At 56.1% G+C, this 20,368-nt stretch overlaps 1 protein-coding gene and 1 non-coding gene across 2 annotated transcripts in view; one reads left to right on the top strand and one right to left on the bottom strand.

The window, feature by feature from the left end:
• Positions 1-20,368, bottom strand: part of ARHGAP23 (Rho GTPase activating protein 23) — a 77,284-nt gene that overhangs the window by 20,132 nt on the left and 36,784 nt on the right. Inside the window, exons 7-16 of the mRNA XM_007465138.1 lie at positions 17,764-18,928; positions 15,964-16,119; positions 15,637-15,748; positions 15,425-15,482; positions 13,847-13,990; positions 8,575-8,892; positions 7,230-7,291; positions 6,836-6,966; positions 6,069-6,190; positions 4,384-4,539 (exon numbers count right to left, since the gene is read on the bottom strand). Of these exons, the coding sequence (XP_007465200.1) occupies positions 4,384-4,539; positions 6,069-6,190; positions 6,836-6,966; positions 7,230-7,291; positions 8,575-8,892; positions 13,847-13,990; positions 15,425-15,482; positions 15,637-15,748; positions 15,964-16,119; positions 17,764-18,928 (2,424 nt within the window). The remainder of the gene's footprint in view (positions 1-4,383; positions 4,540-6,068; positions 6,191-6,835; positions 6,967-7,229; positions 7,292-8,574; positions 8,893-13,846; positions 13,991-15,424; positions 15,483-15,636; positions 15,749-15,963; positions 16,120-17,763; positions 18,929-20,368) is intronic.
• On the top strand, positions 4,699-4,771 carry TRNAG-UCC (transfer RNA glycine (anticodon UCC)). Its single transcript has one exon. It is a non-coding gene; the product is annotated as a tRNA-Gly (tRNA).

Raw genomic sequence — 20,368 nt, 5'->3', positions numbered from 1 at the left:
TGTCTGTTTTATTCCCACTGCGTTCCTATCACCTAGCCAGCCCTATTAGCCCTATTAGCCTGGCACTTAAATGGTCTAAATCATGAATTCTCAACCAGGGCGACTCAGCCCCCAGGGACGTTTAGCAGTGTGTGGAGCCGTTTGGTTTTCACAAGTGGGGGGTGCCACTGGCATCTAGTGGACAGAGGACAGGGATACTTCTAAACTTCCTCCAGTGCACAGGATAACCCCCCACAAAAAAGAATTATTCTGCCCAAAGGGTCAAGGTTGAGAAACTCTGATCTAAATAAATGGTTGTTGAATACAAGAATGAATAAAGAATGGCCGGCTCAGTGTCTCTCCTGTCCACCAGGGGGCACCATCAGCCCGCACAAAGTCAAGGATAACTCCCTTGAAAGGAGCTGCTCAGAATAACTCACGTCCAGAAAGCAACAGAATACCCCCAACAAAGACACACAACTCAACAATATACACACTCATTACCATGGGTCCACAGCTTAATGCCAAACCATCCACAGGCTCAATGGGAACGCTTAATTTCTAGCACTCCCCATGACAAATGACACAAACTGATGTCTGAGACAAAGTCACACACCCAACACACACGGCACGGCCCCACCCTGGCCCCTCTTCTCGCTGGATGAGGCCCAGCTCATGTGCACACCCAGTGTGGGCTCCTGCCCACCTCCCTCCACTGCCCCCTGGCCCTCGTGTGCAGGCTCTCCTCATCTCCCAGCTGCCAAACCCAAGGCCTTGCTTGCCCTGTCCTTCTTTTTCCTTTCCCCCCATTGGAGAAAAATTTATCAAGGCTAAAGACTGGAAACAACTGAAATGCTTAACTACTAAAGAATACGTAAATTATTTGTGGAATATCTGTATCACGAAATGAAAAGAGCAATAAAAAATATATGAACTCTAGATTTTTCAACAAAAGACGAATTTCACAAACAAATTATGGATGGTGATAATGCCATTTTTGTTGTTGTTTTGTTATTGTTACTCCACGTTTACTGAGGTATAATTAACAGATAAAAATTGTATATATTGGGCTTCCCTGGTGGCACAGTGGTTGGGAGTCCGCCTGCCGATGCAGGGGACATGGGTTCGTGCCCCGGTCCGGGAGGATCCCACATGCCGCGGAGCGGCTGGGCCCGTGAGCCATGGCCGCTGAGCCTGCGCGTCCGGAGCCTGTGCTCCGCAACAGAAGAGGCCACAACAGTGAGAGGCCCGCGTACGGAAAAATAAATAACCTCCCCATTTCCTCAGCAAATTCTCAGGCCTTCCTACAAATAATCAGGAAATAAATCAGCTGTAGATCAATCATCAAGGGCGAATAAAAACAATCATCTTTATAAAAAAAAAAAATTGTATATATTTAAGATATACAATGTGATCGATTTGATAAATCTATACCCTGTGTAATGATTCACACAATCAAGCTGATTAGAACACTTATCACCTCGCATAGTTACCTTTTATTTTGTGCTGGGAATACTTAAGGTCTAATAGCTTAGCAAATTTCAGGTATACGATATTTAATTATAGTCACCATGCTGTACATTAGATCCCAGAATTGCCCTGTCACTCGTGACCCCTCCTATGCCTAAGCATCTGCCCCCTCATCCCCAGCCTCACCTGAGCTGCCCTCTCCTTCTGTCCCACTCAGAGCCTGGCCCTTGCAGTCCCCATGCCCACCCTCTCCCCAGACGGCAGCTCCCTCACTCGTCTCACCTCCGTGTCCCAGCGTGACCCCACTCCCCAATTCACCCTCGGTCTAGTGCCTGATTATGCATCACCCCCATGTGGGTGACTTACCACCACTCCAAGCCCAATACGGTCCCTACCTGACACATCCTCCCTCTCCTGCCCTACTCCCCTGGTCTGCCAGGGACAGATACCACCAGCCTGCAGCTCAAACTTTTAGCTCTTTCCTACCCCTCCTTTCTCCCTCTCATGCAGCAACTCCTAGAGCCGCTCCCATCCTCCTTAACCCCTCCCCCTGGGACCACCAAGACCTCCTGACCCCTCCCACAATATTGGTAATTTCTTCCCTAGATGCCCTGCTCTGGGCCTCCCTCGTTCGTATCCATTAGGCAGAAGCTAAAGCATTACTTCCTCAAACCCTACTCTCATTTATGCCTCCGCACCTGAGGAACCATCAAAGGCTCCCTACTGTCCATTGGCTCAAGGTCAAAGGCTTTAGCGAAGCCATCAGAAGCCCTCTGTCCCCTGCCCTGGGCCTCACCCTCTCCACTGCCAAGCCCAGGAGGTGGGTCCATTCTCTGTCCTGACACTCAGACCCGTCTCTGGGATTTTGGAAAATGCTATCACCTGCTGCCTGGACTGCCTTCCTATTCACCTGCCCCTTCCTATTCATCCTTCAAAGATTTCAAACACCTGCTCCAGTCCCCAGCATCCTCTCCTTCCTCATCAAACAATCTGGTCCTTGATGAGAAGCAGCTTTTTCTCTTGTCCACTATTTCACACGTACTCATCTTGTCTCCCTAGCTCCTTCCCAAGGACAGGAAGACTATCTTACATTTTCACATACAGCTTCAGAGTACTGTTGACTCATGGGACTTCACTGTCCAGATCCATGGTTTTCCAAAACATCTTTTCCAGCAGAGTGCTTTTTGTCAAGTGAAACGATACATGAAAACCCAATATGAAAAAAACCAACATAAAAAAGCAGACAGAGCAATGCAGGTTACTCTAGATGGGGGGTCCTGGCCTCCCACAGCACCTCTGGGGAACCTTAGGGTTCTGGGAAACACTGGCCCTGCTGCAGACTCTTTTGTTTTGTTGAAATATTTATTTGGATATTTCCCCCAGTTTTACTGAGATATAATTGACATATAACCCTCTGTAAACTCTTTTTTTTTTTTGGCTTAAATAACAGAAATTTCTTTTCTCACAACTCTGGAGGCTGGGAAATCTAAGAACAAGGTGCCGGCCCATTCAGTTTTTGATGAGGGCTCCCTTCCTGGTTTGCAGGCAGTCACCTTCTTGCTGTGTCCTTACAAGATGGAGCAGGTGAGGCAGGGAGCTCCCTGGTGTCTCCTTTCACAAGGACACTAATCCTATTGTACCAGGGCCCTGACTTTATGACTTCATTTAACCTTAATTACCTCCTAATCGGCCCTATCTCCAAATACACTCATCTTGGGAGTTAGGGCTTCAACGTATAAATTTTGGGAGGACACAATTCAGTTCACAGCACGAGAGAAAGAGGAGATGATTGTTAGAGCAGAATTCTGGAGGAATCCAGAATTCTCCAAAAGAGGATTGTGAACACTGTTTAGAGATATTAACATTTCTCTCTATAGCAGAAATGACGAGTTGTAGTGAAAAGTACGGAAACATTTTTAGACAGGACAGACATTTGGGGAGTCTGCATTAGACGGCCTAGATCTTCTTTGGAATGCTGCACTCTACCTCCTTGGTCTGCTGTTATCCACTTTTCAGAGTTATTTGATAGTTACTTTATTTGTTCTGTCCAGGATTTTTAGATGTAATCAGTAGGGAAGATTGGACAGAGTGTGTTTGCTCTATCTTAACTGGAACCAGAGCCCCGGTATGTAATTTTTTATTCCTGCTCTAAACACATCATTTTTTAAAATTGAGGTCTAGCTGATGTACAGTATTATATGTTTCAGGGGTACAGCATAGTGATTCACAATTTTTAAAGGTTATATTCCATTTATAGTTACTATAACCTGCTGCAAACTCTTGTGTGGTTGTCAGATCCCTTCACGAGCTGCTTTTGTCTCATCTGATCAGCCACCCACGTTGCTGGACGCTCCAGCAAACACCATATACTCCCCTTCTAACCAGGTGTCTGCAAACCTTGGCCCGTAGGTCAAATCCAGCCAACGACCTGATTTTGTGTGGCCCTTGAGCTAAGAATGGGTTTTGCATCTTTAAAAGACTGTGAAGAAAAAGAAGTAAGAGAAGGAAAAGGATAAGGAAGAGGAGGGTTTGCAACAGACCATGTGGTAACCAAAGCCCTGGAATACTTGCTACCTGGCCCTTTACAGAGAAGGTATGGTGACTGCCGGCAAACCTTAGGGGCCCACGCCTTTCCCCAGGCTGTTCCCTCTGCCTGGAGTGCCCTTTCCTGGCTTTTTCTGGCTTTTTGTGGACTCTATTCATCCTCAGGGCCCAAAAAACTGTCACCTGCCAGCCTCTGTCTCCGGGCTCTCAGGCCATGGCTGCAGCTGGGGTGATGCCCTTCCCCACGGCTGGCCTGCAAAGGCAAGTTGCGTCTTGCCCGCCTTGGGGCCCTGACCCAGTGCCAGGCACAACACAGGGTACAATGAACACAACAGACACCACCACATTGGCCCCCCCTTCCATAGGCCGACGTCCCCCAGTCGCACTCACCTCATCCTGCAGGTTGATGTCCCCGGGGCCACGGTTGAGCTGCTCCTGCAGGCTGGACACCACTGCGTTGTTGCCTGGCACCCGGTAAATGCCCGTGGACTCCAGCCCCCGTGCCTCCACAATGCGACAGCATGCAGCCACGATCAGGGGGACACGCTGGGGACACAGCAGGGCAGGGGTGTTAGGAAGAGTAAGAACAGCATTCTCTGGGAGAAAATACTTGCAAATGATATGACCGACTAATAAGGGATTAATAGCCAACATACATAAACAGCTCATACAACTCAACCTCAAAAATACAAACGACCTGGGAATTCGCTGGCGGTCCAGTGGTTAGGACTCTGCACTTCCACTGCTGGGGGCCCAGGTTCGATCCCTGGTCAGGGAACTAAGATCCCACAGGCCGCGAGACACGGCCAAAAAAACCACAAAGACCCGATTTAAAAAATGGGCAGAAGAACTGAAGAGACATTTTTCCAAAGAGGAAATGCAGATGGCCAAGATGCACATGCAAAGATGCTCAACATCGCCAGTCATCAGGGAAATGCAAATCAAAACCACAATGAGATATCAGTTCACACCTGTCAGAATGGCTGTCATCAAAAAGGCCACGAATAACAAATGTTGGCGAGGATGTGGAGAAAAGGGAACCCTCGTACACTGTTGGTGGGAATGTAAATTGGTGCAGCCACTGTGGAAAACGGTATGGAGGTTTCACAAAAAAACTAAAAGTAGAGCTACCATATGACCCAGCAATTCCACTCCTCGGTATAGATCCAAAAAAAACAAAAACACTAATTCGAAAAGACACATGCACCCCAGTGTTCACAGCAATATTATTTACAATTGCCAAGATACGGAAGCAAACTAAATGTCCATCAAAGATGAATGGACAATGGAATACTACTCAGTCATAAAAAAGAATGAAATTTTGCCATTTGCAGCAACATGGATGGACCTGGAGGGCATTATGCTACGTGAAATAAGTCAGAGAGAAAAAGACAAATACTGTATGATATCATTTTATATGTGGAATCTAAAAAATAAAACACACTAGTGAATATAACAAAAAAGCAGCAGACTCACAGATACAGAGAACAAACCAGTGGTTACCAGTGGGGAGAGGAAAGAGGGGGGGAGAAGTAAAGGGCTAGGGAATTAAGAGGTACGAACTCTTAGGTAGAAAATAAGCTACAAGGATATACTGTACAACAGAGGGAATATAGCCAACATTTTATAATGACTATAAATGGAGTATAACCTTTAAAAACTGTGAATCACTACATCGTACACCTGTAACTTATATAATATTGTACAGCAACTACACTTCAATAGAAGAAAAAAAGAACAGCATTCTCCACCAGTGGGCCAGAGGTAGGGAGGACAAGATGGGGGCAGTGCAAGGCCAGACCCCAGGGGTTCTGGTGGTTACTAAGGCTCTCACTGTCTCCGGTCTGGGAGCAGAAATCGCACCAAAGCCTCGCCATGATCTGAGAAAGAACGCCAGCTGGGTGTCAGGGATTCTGGGCTCTGTCTCAACTCTGCTGCTCCCTCGCAGGGCTGCTTCCCCAGCTGTGTCTGTAAGACGCGGTGGAGGGCTGGCTCCAAAGTCCCTTGCAGCTCTGACCCTCTGTGCCTCGGTCTCCCCACTTCCCTGCTGGCTCTGGAGCACGGTGGGAACCCACCTGGTTCTCTGTGGCTGGCTGGCACTCCTCCAGTCGGACCCCAAATGCTCTGGGGGCTGCCTTCTTGTTCTTCTTGATGATGTTGATGCCCCAGGGGGTTTTGGGGGTGGAGACACTGTCATCTGGGGTTGGGGAAGGCAGAGAGAGGCAGGGTGAGCTGGGGGCCCGGCGAGGGGCAGCCACCACACTAGGTCACACACACTCACACACCACATTCACACACTGGACGTATGGGGACTCCGTCAGAGAAGCAACCGGCATGCTGAGGGCTGATGGCAAATTATAATATCCCGGCAGAGAAGGCCGAAGAGATGAGGGTGTCTACCCTGGAGGAGAGAGGTCTCAGAGTAATATGAGGACTCCTGTATGGCTAAAACAACAAGGTGGGAGCCATAGATTCTGGTACAGCCGAAGGAAGAACTTTCTAATGGCCAAAAGTGTGTGAAGATGGAAAAGGCTGCCTGCAGAGAGGATGAGGCTCCTGCTCCTGAAGGGACACAAGCGGAGACCGGAGGACCACACAGCTGGGATGTCATGGAGGGAAATCAGGCTCCAGGCCCTTCCAGCCCCGAGACCCTGAGGGCCCCCGGACCCTCACAGGCATGCACACATGGGCAGACACACGAGGATAACCATGGCACACACCTACAGGGACACACACTGCCTGACACACACACGCAGGCCCTCCGCTCCCATGCAGACCCACAGGCTGACCCGCCCTCCCCACGCATGGGTGCACACCACCCCCTTAGCAGCCACCTTCCTACCCTTGCTCCCTGCAGGCTGGTCCTGAGTCCTGAGGCCACGTGCTGTACTCTGTTTGAGGAACTCAGACTTGAGGCCCCCCAGGCCACGAGAGCCTTTGGGGGAGGAATCAGCTTTGGGCCCAGAGCTATGGCTGTGTGGGAAGAGGGGAGAGGTCTTCACTGGGGTGACCCAGCACGCCACCTGCACTGGCCTCCCACCTCTTCGGACCTCCCCTCCATCCTGTCCATGCCCTTCTGGGGACTGGAGGCCTCAATGCCCCTGCCACCCTCCCTGCTCCCAGCAGAGGGCAGTTCAGGGGCCACCCTCAGGTCTGAAGGTGGGCCAGGAGGACGACCTCTGCCCAAGGTTCTCCCACCCCATGGCCAGGACTGCTCCATGAGGGCTGGGCCTCACCTCACTTTGCGATAATCATTAAGCTTCTTGCTGATCAGAGCTTGGTTGGCACAGCCGGGGTCCTGGAGGAGGCGGAAGAGAAAGCAGACCCCATCAGTGCCCATGGCCAGCCCACCCAGGGCTTCTCCGTGGCCCCTGCCTCGGCCTCGCCTCCCCTCTCCTCCACCTGCCAGCTGACGGGTGCAGACCCTGGAGCGAGGAAGACCAGGGCTGGACTCCCGAGCACCCCCTCACCAGCTGTGTGACCTTGGGCAATCCACTTAGCCTCTCTGAGCCTTAGTCTCCTCAGCAGTGACATGGGGAGACAACGTGGCAACCTCAGGGTTAGGGTGCGGAATTATGCACGTAGCACTCATCATAGTCCTGGCAAGACACGGATGAGGTGCCCCATGAGGGGCAGCTATTGCAATAATTAAGGTGACTTGGGACCCTCAGATAGTGCCTGTCGGGGACAGCCCAGCCAGTTCCCCCAGAAAAGGGCCCCAAATTTCAGGAGCTTTCCTCCTTGCAGTGAGGAACGACAATGTCCTGGGGAGGCAGAGCCTGGTCCAGTGAGATGGTATCCTCAGCGTGCACTAGCACCCCTCTACCTGTGGCCAGAGCAGTTGCATGTCTGGACCAGGGCCCAAGCCACACCTCTTGGCAGAGACCAGCCGTCAAGCCCAGGACCCCCACATAACTGTGCAGGTGTCCAGAGGCATCTGGCGGAGGGGGTGGGCGGAGGCAGAAAGCCCAGCCCAGGCTCCTAGTGTGCAGCTGCAGCTGCCCAGGAGGGGGCGTCATTTAAAAATGCTCCTGGAGTCCCTGCCAAAGCCCTTGGCTCAGTCCCTGCTGCCTGCTGCCAAAGGCCAATCCTCTTGGCCTCCTCCCAAGGTCAATGTGTTTGTGCCCCTGCAGACAGGCCAGCCCTGTCAGAGGGGCCAGCCACAGTTTTGGCCCAGGGGCACCCCTTTCTGTAATAATTCCATAGAAGACCCCCGCCTTCCAAACCTCCAGCAGCTAGAGGCTGAGGTTGGCCGGGAGCTGACCCCTCTGTGCCAGAGCCTGCCCAAGGCAGTCATAACGATGACGGTAATAACAATTACTGTCGTTCCTACAGCTATTATTGTTCCTGCCAGTCATGGAACACTAAAGACGCCAGGTCCTCTGCGAGCCACTGCCCCAAGCATCGTCTCTTCACACCAAACCCTTGGAGGGCACGGTTGCAAGGTGTACTCCTGTCAGCCCATTTTATGTAGGAGGGGACTGAGGCTCAGAGCGGTGAAGGGAGGATCCCGGCAGGCGAGAGGCGCCCGGGGCCTGCCCTGCCCTCCCTGGCCCGGCTGGGGCCGGGCCGGGCCCTCACCTCGCCCTCGGCCCTGCTGTTCTCTCGGATCGCTCTGATCCAGCCCAGCATGTCATCCCGGTCCTCAGCCTGAAAGAGATATTCACAGAAGTCAGCGGTGGTCAGCCGGAACACGTGCCTCCTCTTGGTCTCGCTGTAGGAGATGTCCACCAGGCAGGAGCCGATGCAGACGGGCGCCGCCTCGTCCTCACCTGCGACGGCCGCCGCCGCCCCCGCCGCCGCCGGCCCGGGCTCCCGCCGCTCCTTGCTCAGCGAGAGCGAGCGCGCCCGCAGCGCGGCGTACACCCGCTTCCACTGGCGCAGGCCGCCGCCCGCTTTCTGCAGGGAGACACGGGGAGAGGGGGAGAGAGGGGAGGGGGAGGGGGTGAGAAGCCAGGCCTGCCCTCCTCCCCGCCCCCAGGGCCCAAGGGGGCCCTAGGCGCTGCAGACGGTGGACAGCAGTGGGGACCCCACCCCACTGGCCGCCGGGAGCCCCCTGCTCCACTCCCGCCGGCACCTGGGGCAGCCTCCTGCCCACAGTCCCCCAAGTCTCTCAGCCCCTCACCGGCCTGGACACCCGTACCCATCGTTCTCAGTCCCCGCAGAGGGTCCCCAACCTTCTCTTTAACGCTCCTCTGCCGTTGGCAATGCCCCCAGAGAACCAGCAGGGGGCTCCAGAGGGCAATCAGGCCCCCCCCCCACACACACACACAAACATGCCCCACCTTTTACATAAAATCCTCCTAAGCCATTCCTGGTCCACATACTGCTTGCCTCCGGGCGAAGCTAGTCAAAAGTTGTCAACCACACTTGCCCTCCCCGCTTCTCTGCCTCTCACTCAAGACTCCACTCAGTATCCCCTTCCTGGGAAGCTGCTCGCCAGGTCACCCGGCCGCCATGTTGCCAAAGCCAGTGGCAGCGTCTGGGCACTTCTCAGCCCTTTGCTTAGCCTCTTGGTGGCATACGACCCAGCTAGCGGTCACTTCTTCCCTCTCCAAACTCTCTCTTGGCACCCGGGACCCTACGGCTCGTGGTTTTCCTCCTACCTCCGCTGGCTCCTTCTCTGGTCCCCTCCACCCAACATACTCTACACCAGCGGCTCTCAACCAGAGCAAAGAGCCATCAGGGGGCATTTGTCTGAAGACATTTTCAGTTGTCGCACCTGGGGAAATGCTATGACATCTAGTGGGCAGAGGCCAAGGATGCTGCTAAACATGTCGGATGCCCAGGACAGCCCCACAGCAAAGAATCATCTGGTCCAAAATGTCAACAGTGCTGAGGCTGACAGTCCCTGCCCTAAAGGAAGGGGAGCTCCAGAACTTTGTCCTCGGCCCTCCTCCTCCTGCATGCCTCCCCCATGATGCCATCCACACCCATGGCTTTAAATCCTGTCTGTCTGCTGATGGTGATGCCCAGATGTACCCCGGGCCCAGCATCTCCCCCGAGCCACACTCCAGTACCTCCAACTGTGTGCTCAGTGTCTCCATCTGCATGCCCCACGGGCACTGCAGGTGCTGCTTGCTCACTACGGGGGCCCTTGATTTTCCCCATCAAGCCTGTTCTCCACCCCCACCTCCATCTTTTCCAGCTCAGTAAATCCACCCAGTTGCCCAGAAACTTGGGAGCTGCCCTTGACTCCTCCTCGTTCTTCACCCCTGACATCCAACCCATCAGGAAATCACAACTGTTCTGCTTCCAAAATATCACCTGTCTCCATCTTTCCTGCCACCACCTTGCCCACACCATCAACACCTCTTGCCTGGACCACTGCACGAACCATCCCAGGCTCCACTCTCCTTCCTGCAACCTATTCTCCACGCAGCAGCTGCAGTGATCATTTGAAAGTGTAAACGAAGTCCTGTCTCTCCCCTGCTTAGTGCCCTCTCATGGCTTCCCATCGCCCTTGGAATCAAGTCTAAGCTCTTCTGTGATCTGGTCCCTGCCTCTCCTAACCCATCCCTCTTTCTTTCTCACGATGTCGAGACACAGGGGGCTTTTCCAGTGAACAAGCCAAGCCCTTCCTTTCCCGGGGCCTCTGCACGTGCTATTCCTTCTGCCCAGAGCCCCTTCTCTTGCTTCTTCACGTGGCTGCTTCCTTCTCGCCCTTAAGGTCTGAGCTCAAGGTCATCAACATCACCTCCTCAGCGAGGCCGCCTCTAAGCATTTTTCCCCTAATGGCAGCTCCCGGCTTCCTCCCAACTTAAAGGCAATCACATCACCCTGTTCATATTCCCTGAGTGCCCACTGCAGTCTCAGGTTACTGGCTGTGGGTGGCTTTCTCCAGTACAGAGAAAGCTCCTGGCGCAGGGAGCTTGTCTGCCCTCTCACCTCCATACTCCTGGGCCTAGAGCCATGCTGGCACAGGGTAAGTGCTCATCAATATTTACTGAATAAATGAATTAATCGGCCTCGGAACACCCTGCAGGCGGGGGTTCCATCTCCCCCATCAGATCAAGGGCTCCTTTCCTCTGGCTCACAGCCCACCTACGACTCCACACCCAGCCCAAGCTTCTATCTTCAGAGCAAACCAGATGAGGAGACTTCATGGCTGGCAGGTGAACATAGCCACATCGGGCCATGAACCCTGCCCATCATCACATACCTGCTGGACCCAGGCAGGGACGTTCAGAGCAGGAGACAGTAGGGCCCTCCAGGAGAAGTTTAGTGTCAGAGTGAGGTGGTGACAAGGATGCCCCTTTGAGACTGAACCAGCTAGCTGACCTTGGATAAGTCAGGCCCCCTCCCCTAGCATCAGTATGCCCTACTGGTAAAAATGAGAGGTGAGCCAGCTGGTCTCCAAGTCGCATCCAGCTCAAATGCTGGGTCTGTGGCTGCAAGGATGGGTCATACCCACCCACGCCCTCCTCCGCCTGACAGTCAGTGGTCTCCAAAAGAGACTGGGAGCTGGGGGTGGGGAGAGCTGGACTTGCTGAAGCAGACAACATCTGGCTGGCGATCAGGACCCTGGACAGACCGAGAGACCAGATGGGAGTGGAAAGCCCTCTCCTTCAGAACTGGCCAGTGAGCAGGAAGGGGCCAGGTCCTCTCCCTGCCCAGGAGACACTGCGGCTGGGCTGCCAGAGGCCACCCAGAGCTGGGGGCAGGCTATGTGGCAGGCACAAGCCAGCAGTTGTCACCAGGCCCTCCGAAGGGCTCAAGCCTTGGGCTGGAAGTCTTCGTCCACACCGGGCTCCTCCTCCTTGGTCTCAGTCCCCCACTTCCTCCCGAGGCCCGGCCGTCTCTTGCTTTCTCCCTCAGTGTTCCCGCGCCCATGGCTGCAGGTGCTTGTGTCCTCTCTGATGGACAAATGCCCTCCCCAGGTGGACCTCCCTCCCAATGCCACACCCTCAGAGCCTCTGTTGCCAGGACAACTCCGCAGAAGTATGCACCAGGGCCCTCAGACTCCATAGGCCCCAAAGGAACCTCTTGGCTTCCTCTCCCCAAACCTGCCCCTCCGGTGCCCTGTGGCTCTGGGAAGGGTCCCACCACTCTCTGACCCCACAGCCCAAGCTGGGACCCCAAGAACCTCCTCCATCCTCCCTCACCTCCCAGCCCTCAGCCCGCCCAGGCTTTCCTTACCCCTGAATCTCTCTAAGGTGTCCCCTCCCCTTGGTCCCACTCCCCTCGCTCACCTGGACAGCAGCAATGGCCTTGTCTCTTCCTGTCACAGATGCAACACTTGCCTCCTGGGCTCACACCTCCCACACCCCACCCTTTAAATGCCTGCAAAGGCTCACCCTGAGCGATGCGCCGGCGCCCAGGCGCCCAACACCCCACCCCGCTTCCATGTCTTGCCCTGCTTCCCAGCTGCCCAGCACCCCCTGCCACCCTTCTCCTAGCTGTGCAGGAGGGCATCTCCCCTGTCAGACCACACCCCCACCTCCCTGCTTTGTGTGGACTCCCACACACCCTTCACAGCCTTCCAGACACCCCCTCCCACCCTGCTAAGGTCAGGGTCATATGCTACTATACGCTGCTCCCCTGAACTCCCCCATCACAGCAGTCAAGCACTGGTAACTGGTAAGCAACAAATGCTTTCTCTGCCCAGCAGGAACCCCAGCAGGGCAGGACTGGCCTGGCTCCCTCACCACTGAATCCCCGGAACCTCAACGGAGAATTGGAGCAGGGCAGGCTGTTCATCATTATCCGCGGGCTGGACGAGGGCACAGATGAGTGCCGGTCCTGCCTGGACTACACTTCTCACTTCACCCTCACACTGGCCCTTGGAGCAGACTAACACTGTCCCCATCTTACAGATCAGAAAAGTGAGGCTCAGACGTTAAGGGGGTTGCCTGAAGCCTTATGCTTGATAAGTGGCTGGGCAGGAATTCCAAATCTGTCTGACTTCAAAGCTTATGTTCTTTTCAGGTACAAGACCCTTAGAAGGCAGGGTGGAAAATTCAGATAATAGCAATAAGCAGAATAGCTGCTCCCGGGGGCCAGGCACTGGGTAAGCTCTTTTTGCTTAGATCATCTCATTTAATCCTCAGCAAGGGTGTATGAGCTAAGGATTATTATTTGCTCCATTTACATACGAGGAAACTGGTAGGTGAGCCAAACAAGCTCCCCCAGCAACTCGTGGCGCAGTGAGAAGCCAAGCCCAGGTTCATGCTAACCACTCTGCTCCACTTTGCCTGGGCCGCTCGGGTGACAGCAGTAGGGCGGCCTCCTCCTCCCTCTTCGGCTACCTGGAACCTGGGATTGTACTCCATGGACCCAGGGGCCCCGCCTTCTCCCCTTGGGATCCTGCTTATCTCCCGGCCTCAGGCCCAAGCCCCCTTCATCTCTCACCTGGATCTCTGTGGCGGCCCCGAACTGGTCTTCTTGCCTCCCTCTGGCCCTCTCTTTATTCACTCCCCAGTAAGCCCAGTGGAAGAGGCCCCAGGGGCTTTTAGTTGCCCTTAGGATGAAGACTAGATCCTTTGCTGGCCTTGAAAAGGCTAACCTCTGCTTTCTTTGGGGGCTTCAGCTCCCCTAAAAGAATCACCCTGGGCTTGCTCTCTCATTTACCATGAGCCCCAGTGGCCATTTTGGGGGTGATCTGCCAACCAAGGATCAACCATGGGATGGTTCTGTCAGAATTCCAAGCACAACTGGATCAGATCCACCGCACAGCAAAGACCACCTCTCTGGTTAACTCTTTTTCATGAGTTCTTTAGGACCCCTAGGAAGTTCTTCCTAGCATCTAACCTCTACCCCTCACGCTGCAGCCTCAGCTGGCTCTCCTTAGCTCCGGAGAGTGGGTGTAGGAAAACTTCCATCCACCTCCAGCTCATTCCTCCAGCCATCTTACCTTCCCCTTCTTGGTGAGGACCTGCTTATAATACAACCAGCCTTCTCTCCTGATGTCACTGAAGGTTGCGTCCGAGAGGTCAGAGGTTGAGTGTCGCTTGGAAGGAGCGTCAGCATCTTCGGAAGTGCCCCAGCTATCCAAGGACTGCAGAGAGACGACAGAGGGCAATTTAGGGTGGCTCCCACAGAGCCAGCATCTCAGAAACCCCACGGACCACTTGCAGCCACAAGGGCCTGGCATCTGCCTGTGCTACGCTCTGCTGTGCTGTGTGGCCTCATGGGCCTTGCTTACCCTCTCTGACCCATCTGTGTTGAGGTCATGAGACATATGTGATGGGGAAGCCAGAAAGGAGGAAAGGCTATGATCTGCAGGCCACATGCCTCACCACGCTTAACTTTATAGACTTGAAGGAACTAAGGAAGCAGAGGAAGTGAGTTGTGTCCACATGGAGTTACATAAACAGAGGAAGTGGGAACATCAACAAAGACCGAGTTAGTGGAGCAGGTAGTCATGTCCACAAGGAGTTAAACAGAAGAAGTGATAGTGTCAGCAGGACTCCAGCAGTAGAGGTGACAGGTCAAGGGATAGTTAAGTAAGCAGAGGACATGATAAGGAATAAGCCAGGTGACATCTGAAATCAATATGCCTTTTCCAACCCATCCATAATCAAAAAGATTTAAGGTCATTTCAGAACTGATTCTGTGTCGGGACTTCGCTGGTTGTCCAGTGGTTAAGATTCTACTCTCCCAACGCAGGGGGCCTGAGTTTGATCCCTGTTCAGGGCACTAGATCCCGCATGCTGCAACTAAAGATCCCGCACGAGGCAACGAAGATCCCACACGAGGCAACGAAGATCCCGCAGGCCACAACTAAGACTCGGCACAGCCAGGTCCTGAGACTGGAAATTTTGGCCTCTCCATCGCTCTCAACCCTGTGTGTCCCCGCCTTTCCAGGGTGTCCCCTGTCCCCTGAAGATACCATGCAAATACTGACCCAGTGCCTCCACAGTGTAGGCACTGTTTTAGGTATGCAGAGGGGTCAAACAGTGAATAAGACGAATGAAATCCCTGCCCTCATGGAGCTTACATTCAAGCTGGGGAGACAGGCAAGAAAGGAGATGGATGCACAAACTGTGTAACCTGAGAAGTGCTAGGAGAAAAGCAGAGTGGTGAGGGGAGGCACAAAATATCAGGCATAAAGGTTGAAATTTCACAGAAGGCCTAAAAACATCTAAAGAAAGTGAAAAAGTGAGTCATGGGGCATGTGGGCCGTGGAAAGGGCCGTCTAGATGGGAGATGGGGGAGGCGCGGCTGGAAAGCAGAGGCCTTGGGAAGGAAGGCTCACGGTGTCTTTAGGTGATGACTGAGCCCACAGAGAGGGTGGGTCACATGGCCGACACGAGGTGAGTGTGGGGACAGCCGAGGCCGGAAGGAGATGGGAGCCAGAGGGGCCCATTTCGGGTTGCAGGAGTCACAGGCCGGGTCTCTCTGCCGAGGCTGGACTCCACAGCTGAGGGGTGGGCCCCTGGGCCCCTCCCCAGACCTCCGACACCCTCGCCCACACACATGTGCCACTCACCCCATCAGTTAAGAAGCTTCGGAGCACCCGCAGGCTGGGCACGCGGTTCGGCAGGCGTCTGTGGGGTGAGGACAGAGGATGAGGGCTGTGGGAGGCACAGCCAGGACCTCCCACAAGCCCCAAGGCTCAAAGGCCCTCCGGGGGGGAAGCAGGCTGCCCCGGTGTGTAGACGACCGCAGGGCCAAGAGCCCCTCCAGAGCCCCCATCCTCACCGCAGAGCCCGGCCCTCGTCCCGGAAGGTGTTGAGCCCGTCGTCGCAGGACTTGGAGCGTTCGGTGGTGATGGCCAGCAGGTAGGAGGAGCGCCGGCCGGCCTTGATGCTGCCTGTGAAGCCGCCCACAGGGGCCCAGAGTCAGCAGGGCAGCAGGCGGGGGCTTCCCCAGATCCCTCCTGTCCGGGCAGGGCCAAGAGGGGACTCTCCCCGTGGGTCCCCAGGAGAAGCAGAAGCCAGTCGGAAGAGGCCAGACATCAGGCAGCGGGCACCCCTGGGACCAGGCAGCAAGGGAGCGGGTGGGGCTGGGGGTGCGGGCAGCACTCACTGCAGTCCTGGGAGTAATGGCGGCCGAGGGCAAAGGTGAAGGTTGGGGAGGAGGGGCTGGTGCCCAGGACAGGGGCTGAGTTCATGGCGCTGGAGACCACAGCAGAAGCAGGGACGTGCTTGGCTTGGAGGTCAATGCTGGGGCTGGTGGGCTCATCTGCGAGAGCGGAAGGAGCAGTGGGTGACGGTACCAGAAGGCTGAACCTGTCTGTCCCTCCGGCCCCAACCTCCCATCCGCGCCGGGACCACATCCCCAAGGCTCCAGAAGCCCTCCAGGGCCCTGCTGGCAACATGCCCACTGCCGAGGGAGCTGACCCACCATGGGTCACCTCCCACTGTGGTCACGGAGGCTCAGCCTCTGCCTCCTCCATCACACTGAGGGCACCCAGGAGTGGGGTCGAGCCACGTCTCTTAGTCCTGGCCGGGAGGCAGGCCTCTCTGAGGCCATGGCTGGTGTCTCCCCCATCAGACTGGGAGCTTCTTGAGGATAAGGACCATCTCCCCCATCAGCTGGGGGCTCCTTGAAGATGGCTGCCACGTCCCCCCACCCCCCACAGACTGGTAGGACCCTGAAACTAAAGACTTTACCTCCCGCCCTCAGACTGGGAGCTTACTGAGACAAGAGGCTGCGTCTGCCCTGTTAGACTGAAGGCTGGCTGAGGGGGCCAGGGCTGTGCCTCCTCTCCTGGCCGGGGGTTCCTTCTCCGCCACTCCCATGGCTACCCTAGGGTGAGCTCACCACTCTCAACCCGTTACCATCTCTGGGCTCCTGCACCCCAGTCTTCCTCCCAAGCCCCTAGACCCAGCCCTGTTAATCCTGCTCCCTCCATGAGTGCCTCTTATTCAGCCGAAACCTCTTCCTGCCTCGCTCCCTCTCTTTCCCAATATGGAGGTGAAGCTCCACCCTCCTGCAAGGCCAGAAACCTGGGAATCACTGACCCCTCCACTCTCTTGCCTCTCCCTTACCCAACATCTATTCTAAAGGTGGCAAATTTTCAGTACTCCCTCTCCTCTCAGAATGAAATCCCAACTCCCCAGTGACTGACAAGGCCCCTCCAGACCTGTTCCGATGACCTGGAAGGGCATCCTACCTCTCACTTCAGGGTCTTTGCATATTCTAGTCTCTCTCCCTGAACACTCTTACCCTGAATAACTCCTTCAAGTCTTAGCCGAAATTTCCTTTTTCTCCAAGATTCTCTCCTTGGCCACCATGCCCCGGTCTAGCCCTTCTCTGCCTCCTAGAGCTCCCTGTACTCCTATCACACACCCATTCAACTGGATCGTTCTTGTCTGATCATCCGTTCCCATGGTTGGGTCACACACTCCAGGAGAGCACGGAGCCTAGCACAGTGCCTGACACAAATACGTGTTGGATGAATGGAGAGATGGAGGGTGGACAGAAAGAACAAAGAGTGAAAGGAACAAAGGAAGGATGGAAAAGAAAGAATGAAAGGATGGAAGGACAGGTGAAAGGGAGGAAGAATGGAAGGAAGGAGGGAGGAGGAGGGAGGGAAGGAGAGAAGGAAGGGAGGGAGAAGGGAGGGGGAAGTAAAGGTGGATGGAAAGAAGGCTGGAAGGGTCAATGAATGGGAGGAAGGATGACGGGATGATGGAAGGGAGACAGGAGGATGGATGGAGGAATGCAAGAATGGACAGTTGGATGGACAGATGGACGGACAAAGAAACGGGTTGATCCCATCAGCACCCAACCCAGAGTTTTGCCCATGGTGGCAGGTGGGTAAAGTACAACAGGGCACAGAAAACCAAGTCTCTCAAGACAGCCACCTGCACCATCACTCACCGATGAAGGGAATGGAAGCCAGAGAGTCGTCAGTAGTGGCCAAAGGGGCCACCTTTCTGCCCAGGCGTTCCCCTCGCCCACTGGCCTCTGGCTCTGGGGACTCGTCACCAAACCCAAGGTTCATCTGTCTGGAAGGGGGCAGCTGGACCTTGCGGCCCGTTGGCGGCTTCTGCCTCAGGACCACTTCGTCACGGCGATCCTCGGCGGGAGGCTCCAAGGCCCTGGTGCTGGGTTCTGGTCGGACAACTCTTGGTGGTTCAGAGGCCTCCGGTGGGAATGGTGCAGGGGACTGGGCCAAGTTGAAGGTGGGCAGTCCCCCAAAGGGCGAGTCCCGGAAGGAGAGGGCATGCAGAAGGCCAGTCCGGCGCTGGAATGATGGGCTATAGCTCCGGTATCCGATATACCCAGTGTCGTCCAGGCCCTGCAGGCCAGGCGGGGGTGGGGCCTGGGGCCCGGGCAGGTCCCTGGGTGGGCAGGCAGGGGTGCGGGCAGACGGACGCTGGGAAGCCCAGCCACAGCGCTCGAAGCGGGGTGACACCAGTGCCCCTGGCCCAAGCGCCTCGGCTGAGCGGGTGGCCCGGCTCAGGTAGTCGTCTGAGCGAGCGCGGTGCCAGCCCTCCTGGCCCAGCTGGCTCAAGGCACCCTGGGAGGTGGAGCAGGGCCACGGGCGGTGGGCAGTCACATCCTCCAGCCGGTCCTGGGAGGCACTGCGGGCCCGGGGGGGCATGGCGGGGCACCGTCTCTCCCCCGCCCTGCGGGGTACTTGGTTCGACAGCCAGTGTGACAAGGCCTGCTGGCACTCCAGTCTGCTGGGGGGCACCCGGCTGCCAGGCTCCGGGAAGGCACGAAGCGTCCGGGGCTCCGAGGGGAGGGGGGGGAAGGCACCAGGGCTGGGGCGGGGCTGGCTCATCCCCAAGGAAGGGTTGTCCGGATGGGAGCGGGCAGTAGACGGGATGCGGGGCCCCGGGTCACTCCATGCAGCAGGACTCCGCGCGTCACTGGGCAGTGCTGAGAGCGGCTCAGGCACCATAGTGGCCAAGGTAGAGACCCGGGCCGGCGGGGCATAGGTCTTTCGAGGGTAGCAGATTGGGGGTGGCTCTGGGATGCTCCGGGCCTCTCCAGAATACGGCTTGTTCCCCTTCAGGTAGGCGTCCTGGGAGTAGGCCTGGCCAGGGACACAGAAGCAGGTAAGCAGGTCTGAACAGGCCTCACAGGGGAAGGCTACAGCAGCCCCTGGAGATCAAGGTCTCCAGAGAAGGGGACTGAAGGGAAGGGACCAAGCAGGGGGAGTCCTGAGTGGGTGGGGGTGAGAGGGCATGCTCCAAAGAGAGTCAGGGGGAGGACAAAGAAATAAGAGGCCTTTGAGAGTCTTACACACACACACACACACACACACACACACACACACACACCCTCTCTCTCTCTCTCTCTCTCTCTCTCTCTCTCACACACACACACTCACTTGAGAAAGAGCCAGGATTTTTCTAAGACTTATGACAAGGACTGCCTTTAGCCACAAACATTCCAACATCTGTTTTCTGGGGTCCTCCCCCGATGCTGGCCTCAGCTGCCTCCCTGCTTTCTTATGTCCAATGGTGCCCACAGACCCTCGGGTGGAGCTGGGAAACCCTACCAGAGACCAGTCAAGGTGGCAGATGACAGGGGAGGAAGCGGCCCAAGGGGTGTGTCCAGGGTGGGGTGGGCTGGGGGTGGGCAGGGGCTGGGAGAGCCCAGCTGTCCCTCCATCCCCTGGATGGGAAGCTGAGGGCCTGGCTCCTGGGCCACTGGGGTGGGGAGGAACTTGCTTCTCTGGGCCAGGCTTGGGGGAGGGGCCAGACTGGCTAAGGGGCCTTGGGCCACCTTCTGGCACCCCAGGCCTGGAATTTGGCGCTGGGAGCTGAGGCTGACGCTGCATTGCTGAGGAGTGACAGGGCCGGGGGCCGGCGCCCAGCCCCAGCCAAAAAAGGAGGTGGCCCCCAGGGACAGCAGCCTTGTGGCCCCGGCCTAGCCTGGCCCATGATGGGCTGCCCAGGGGCCTATCTCAGGGTGAGGCATCAAAGAGGGAGGGTGAAACCAAACACACACACACACACACACACACATCACAAGGAGACACAGGAAAATACACACCCAGAGACACACTCACACACACATAGAGAAACACAATGAGACATACACACAAATAACTACACCTCCAGTCCCAGGCACACACATCATGTGATGAGGACGAGCTAAACCACACCCCTACTCAGTCAGCCCCCATCGGACCCACACCGGCCGGGGACTCTCACGGGGACTCTCACGTACCTCTCCCTCCTGCCATCCTGCCGGCTCCCCGGACTCCCCACATCACGGCAGTGGCGGCAGCATCCCGGCCCGCCTCCCCCCTCCCCCCGCCCCCCGCTAAACCCCACTGACCACTGTGCCGGCCCTGGCCTGGCCTCCGTCCCCCCAGGCTGCCCTCCCCGCGGCTGCCCTCGGGCCCCCACCGGCTCTCTCGCTGGCGGGAGGAGGAGGGAGGGGAGGATGGGTGTGGAGGGGCCTCGCCGCGTCGGCGGTGGCGTCAGCGGCTGCCGCGGCCCCATTGGCCTCCAGCCTTGGCTCC

Source organism: Lipotes vexillifer, unplaced genomic scaffold (assembly GCF_000442215.2).
Source record: "Lipotes vexillifer unplaced genomic scaffold, Lipotes_vexillifer_v1.1 scaffold591, whole genome shotgun sequence".
Taxonomy (NCBI): domain Eukaryota; kingdom Metazoa; phylum Chordata; class Mammalia; order Artiodactyla; family Lipotidae; genus Lipotes; species Lipotes vexillifer.
The sequence above is the reverse complement of the archived record's forward strand: the minus strand, read 5'-3'. Positions and strand labels throughout refer to the sequence as shown.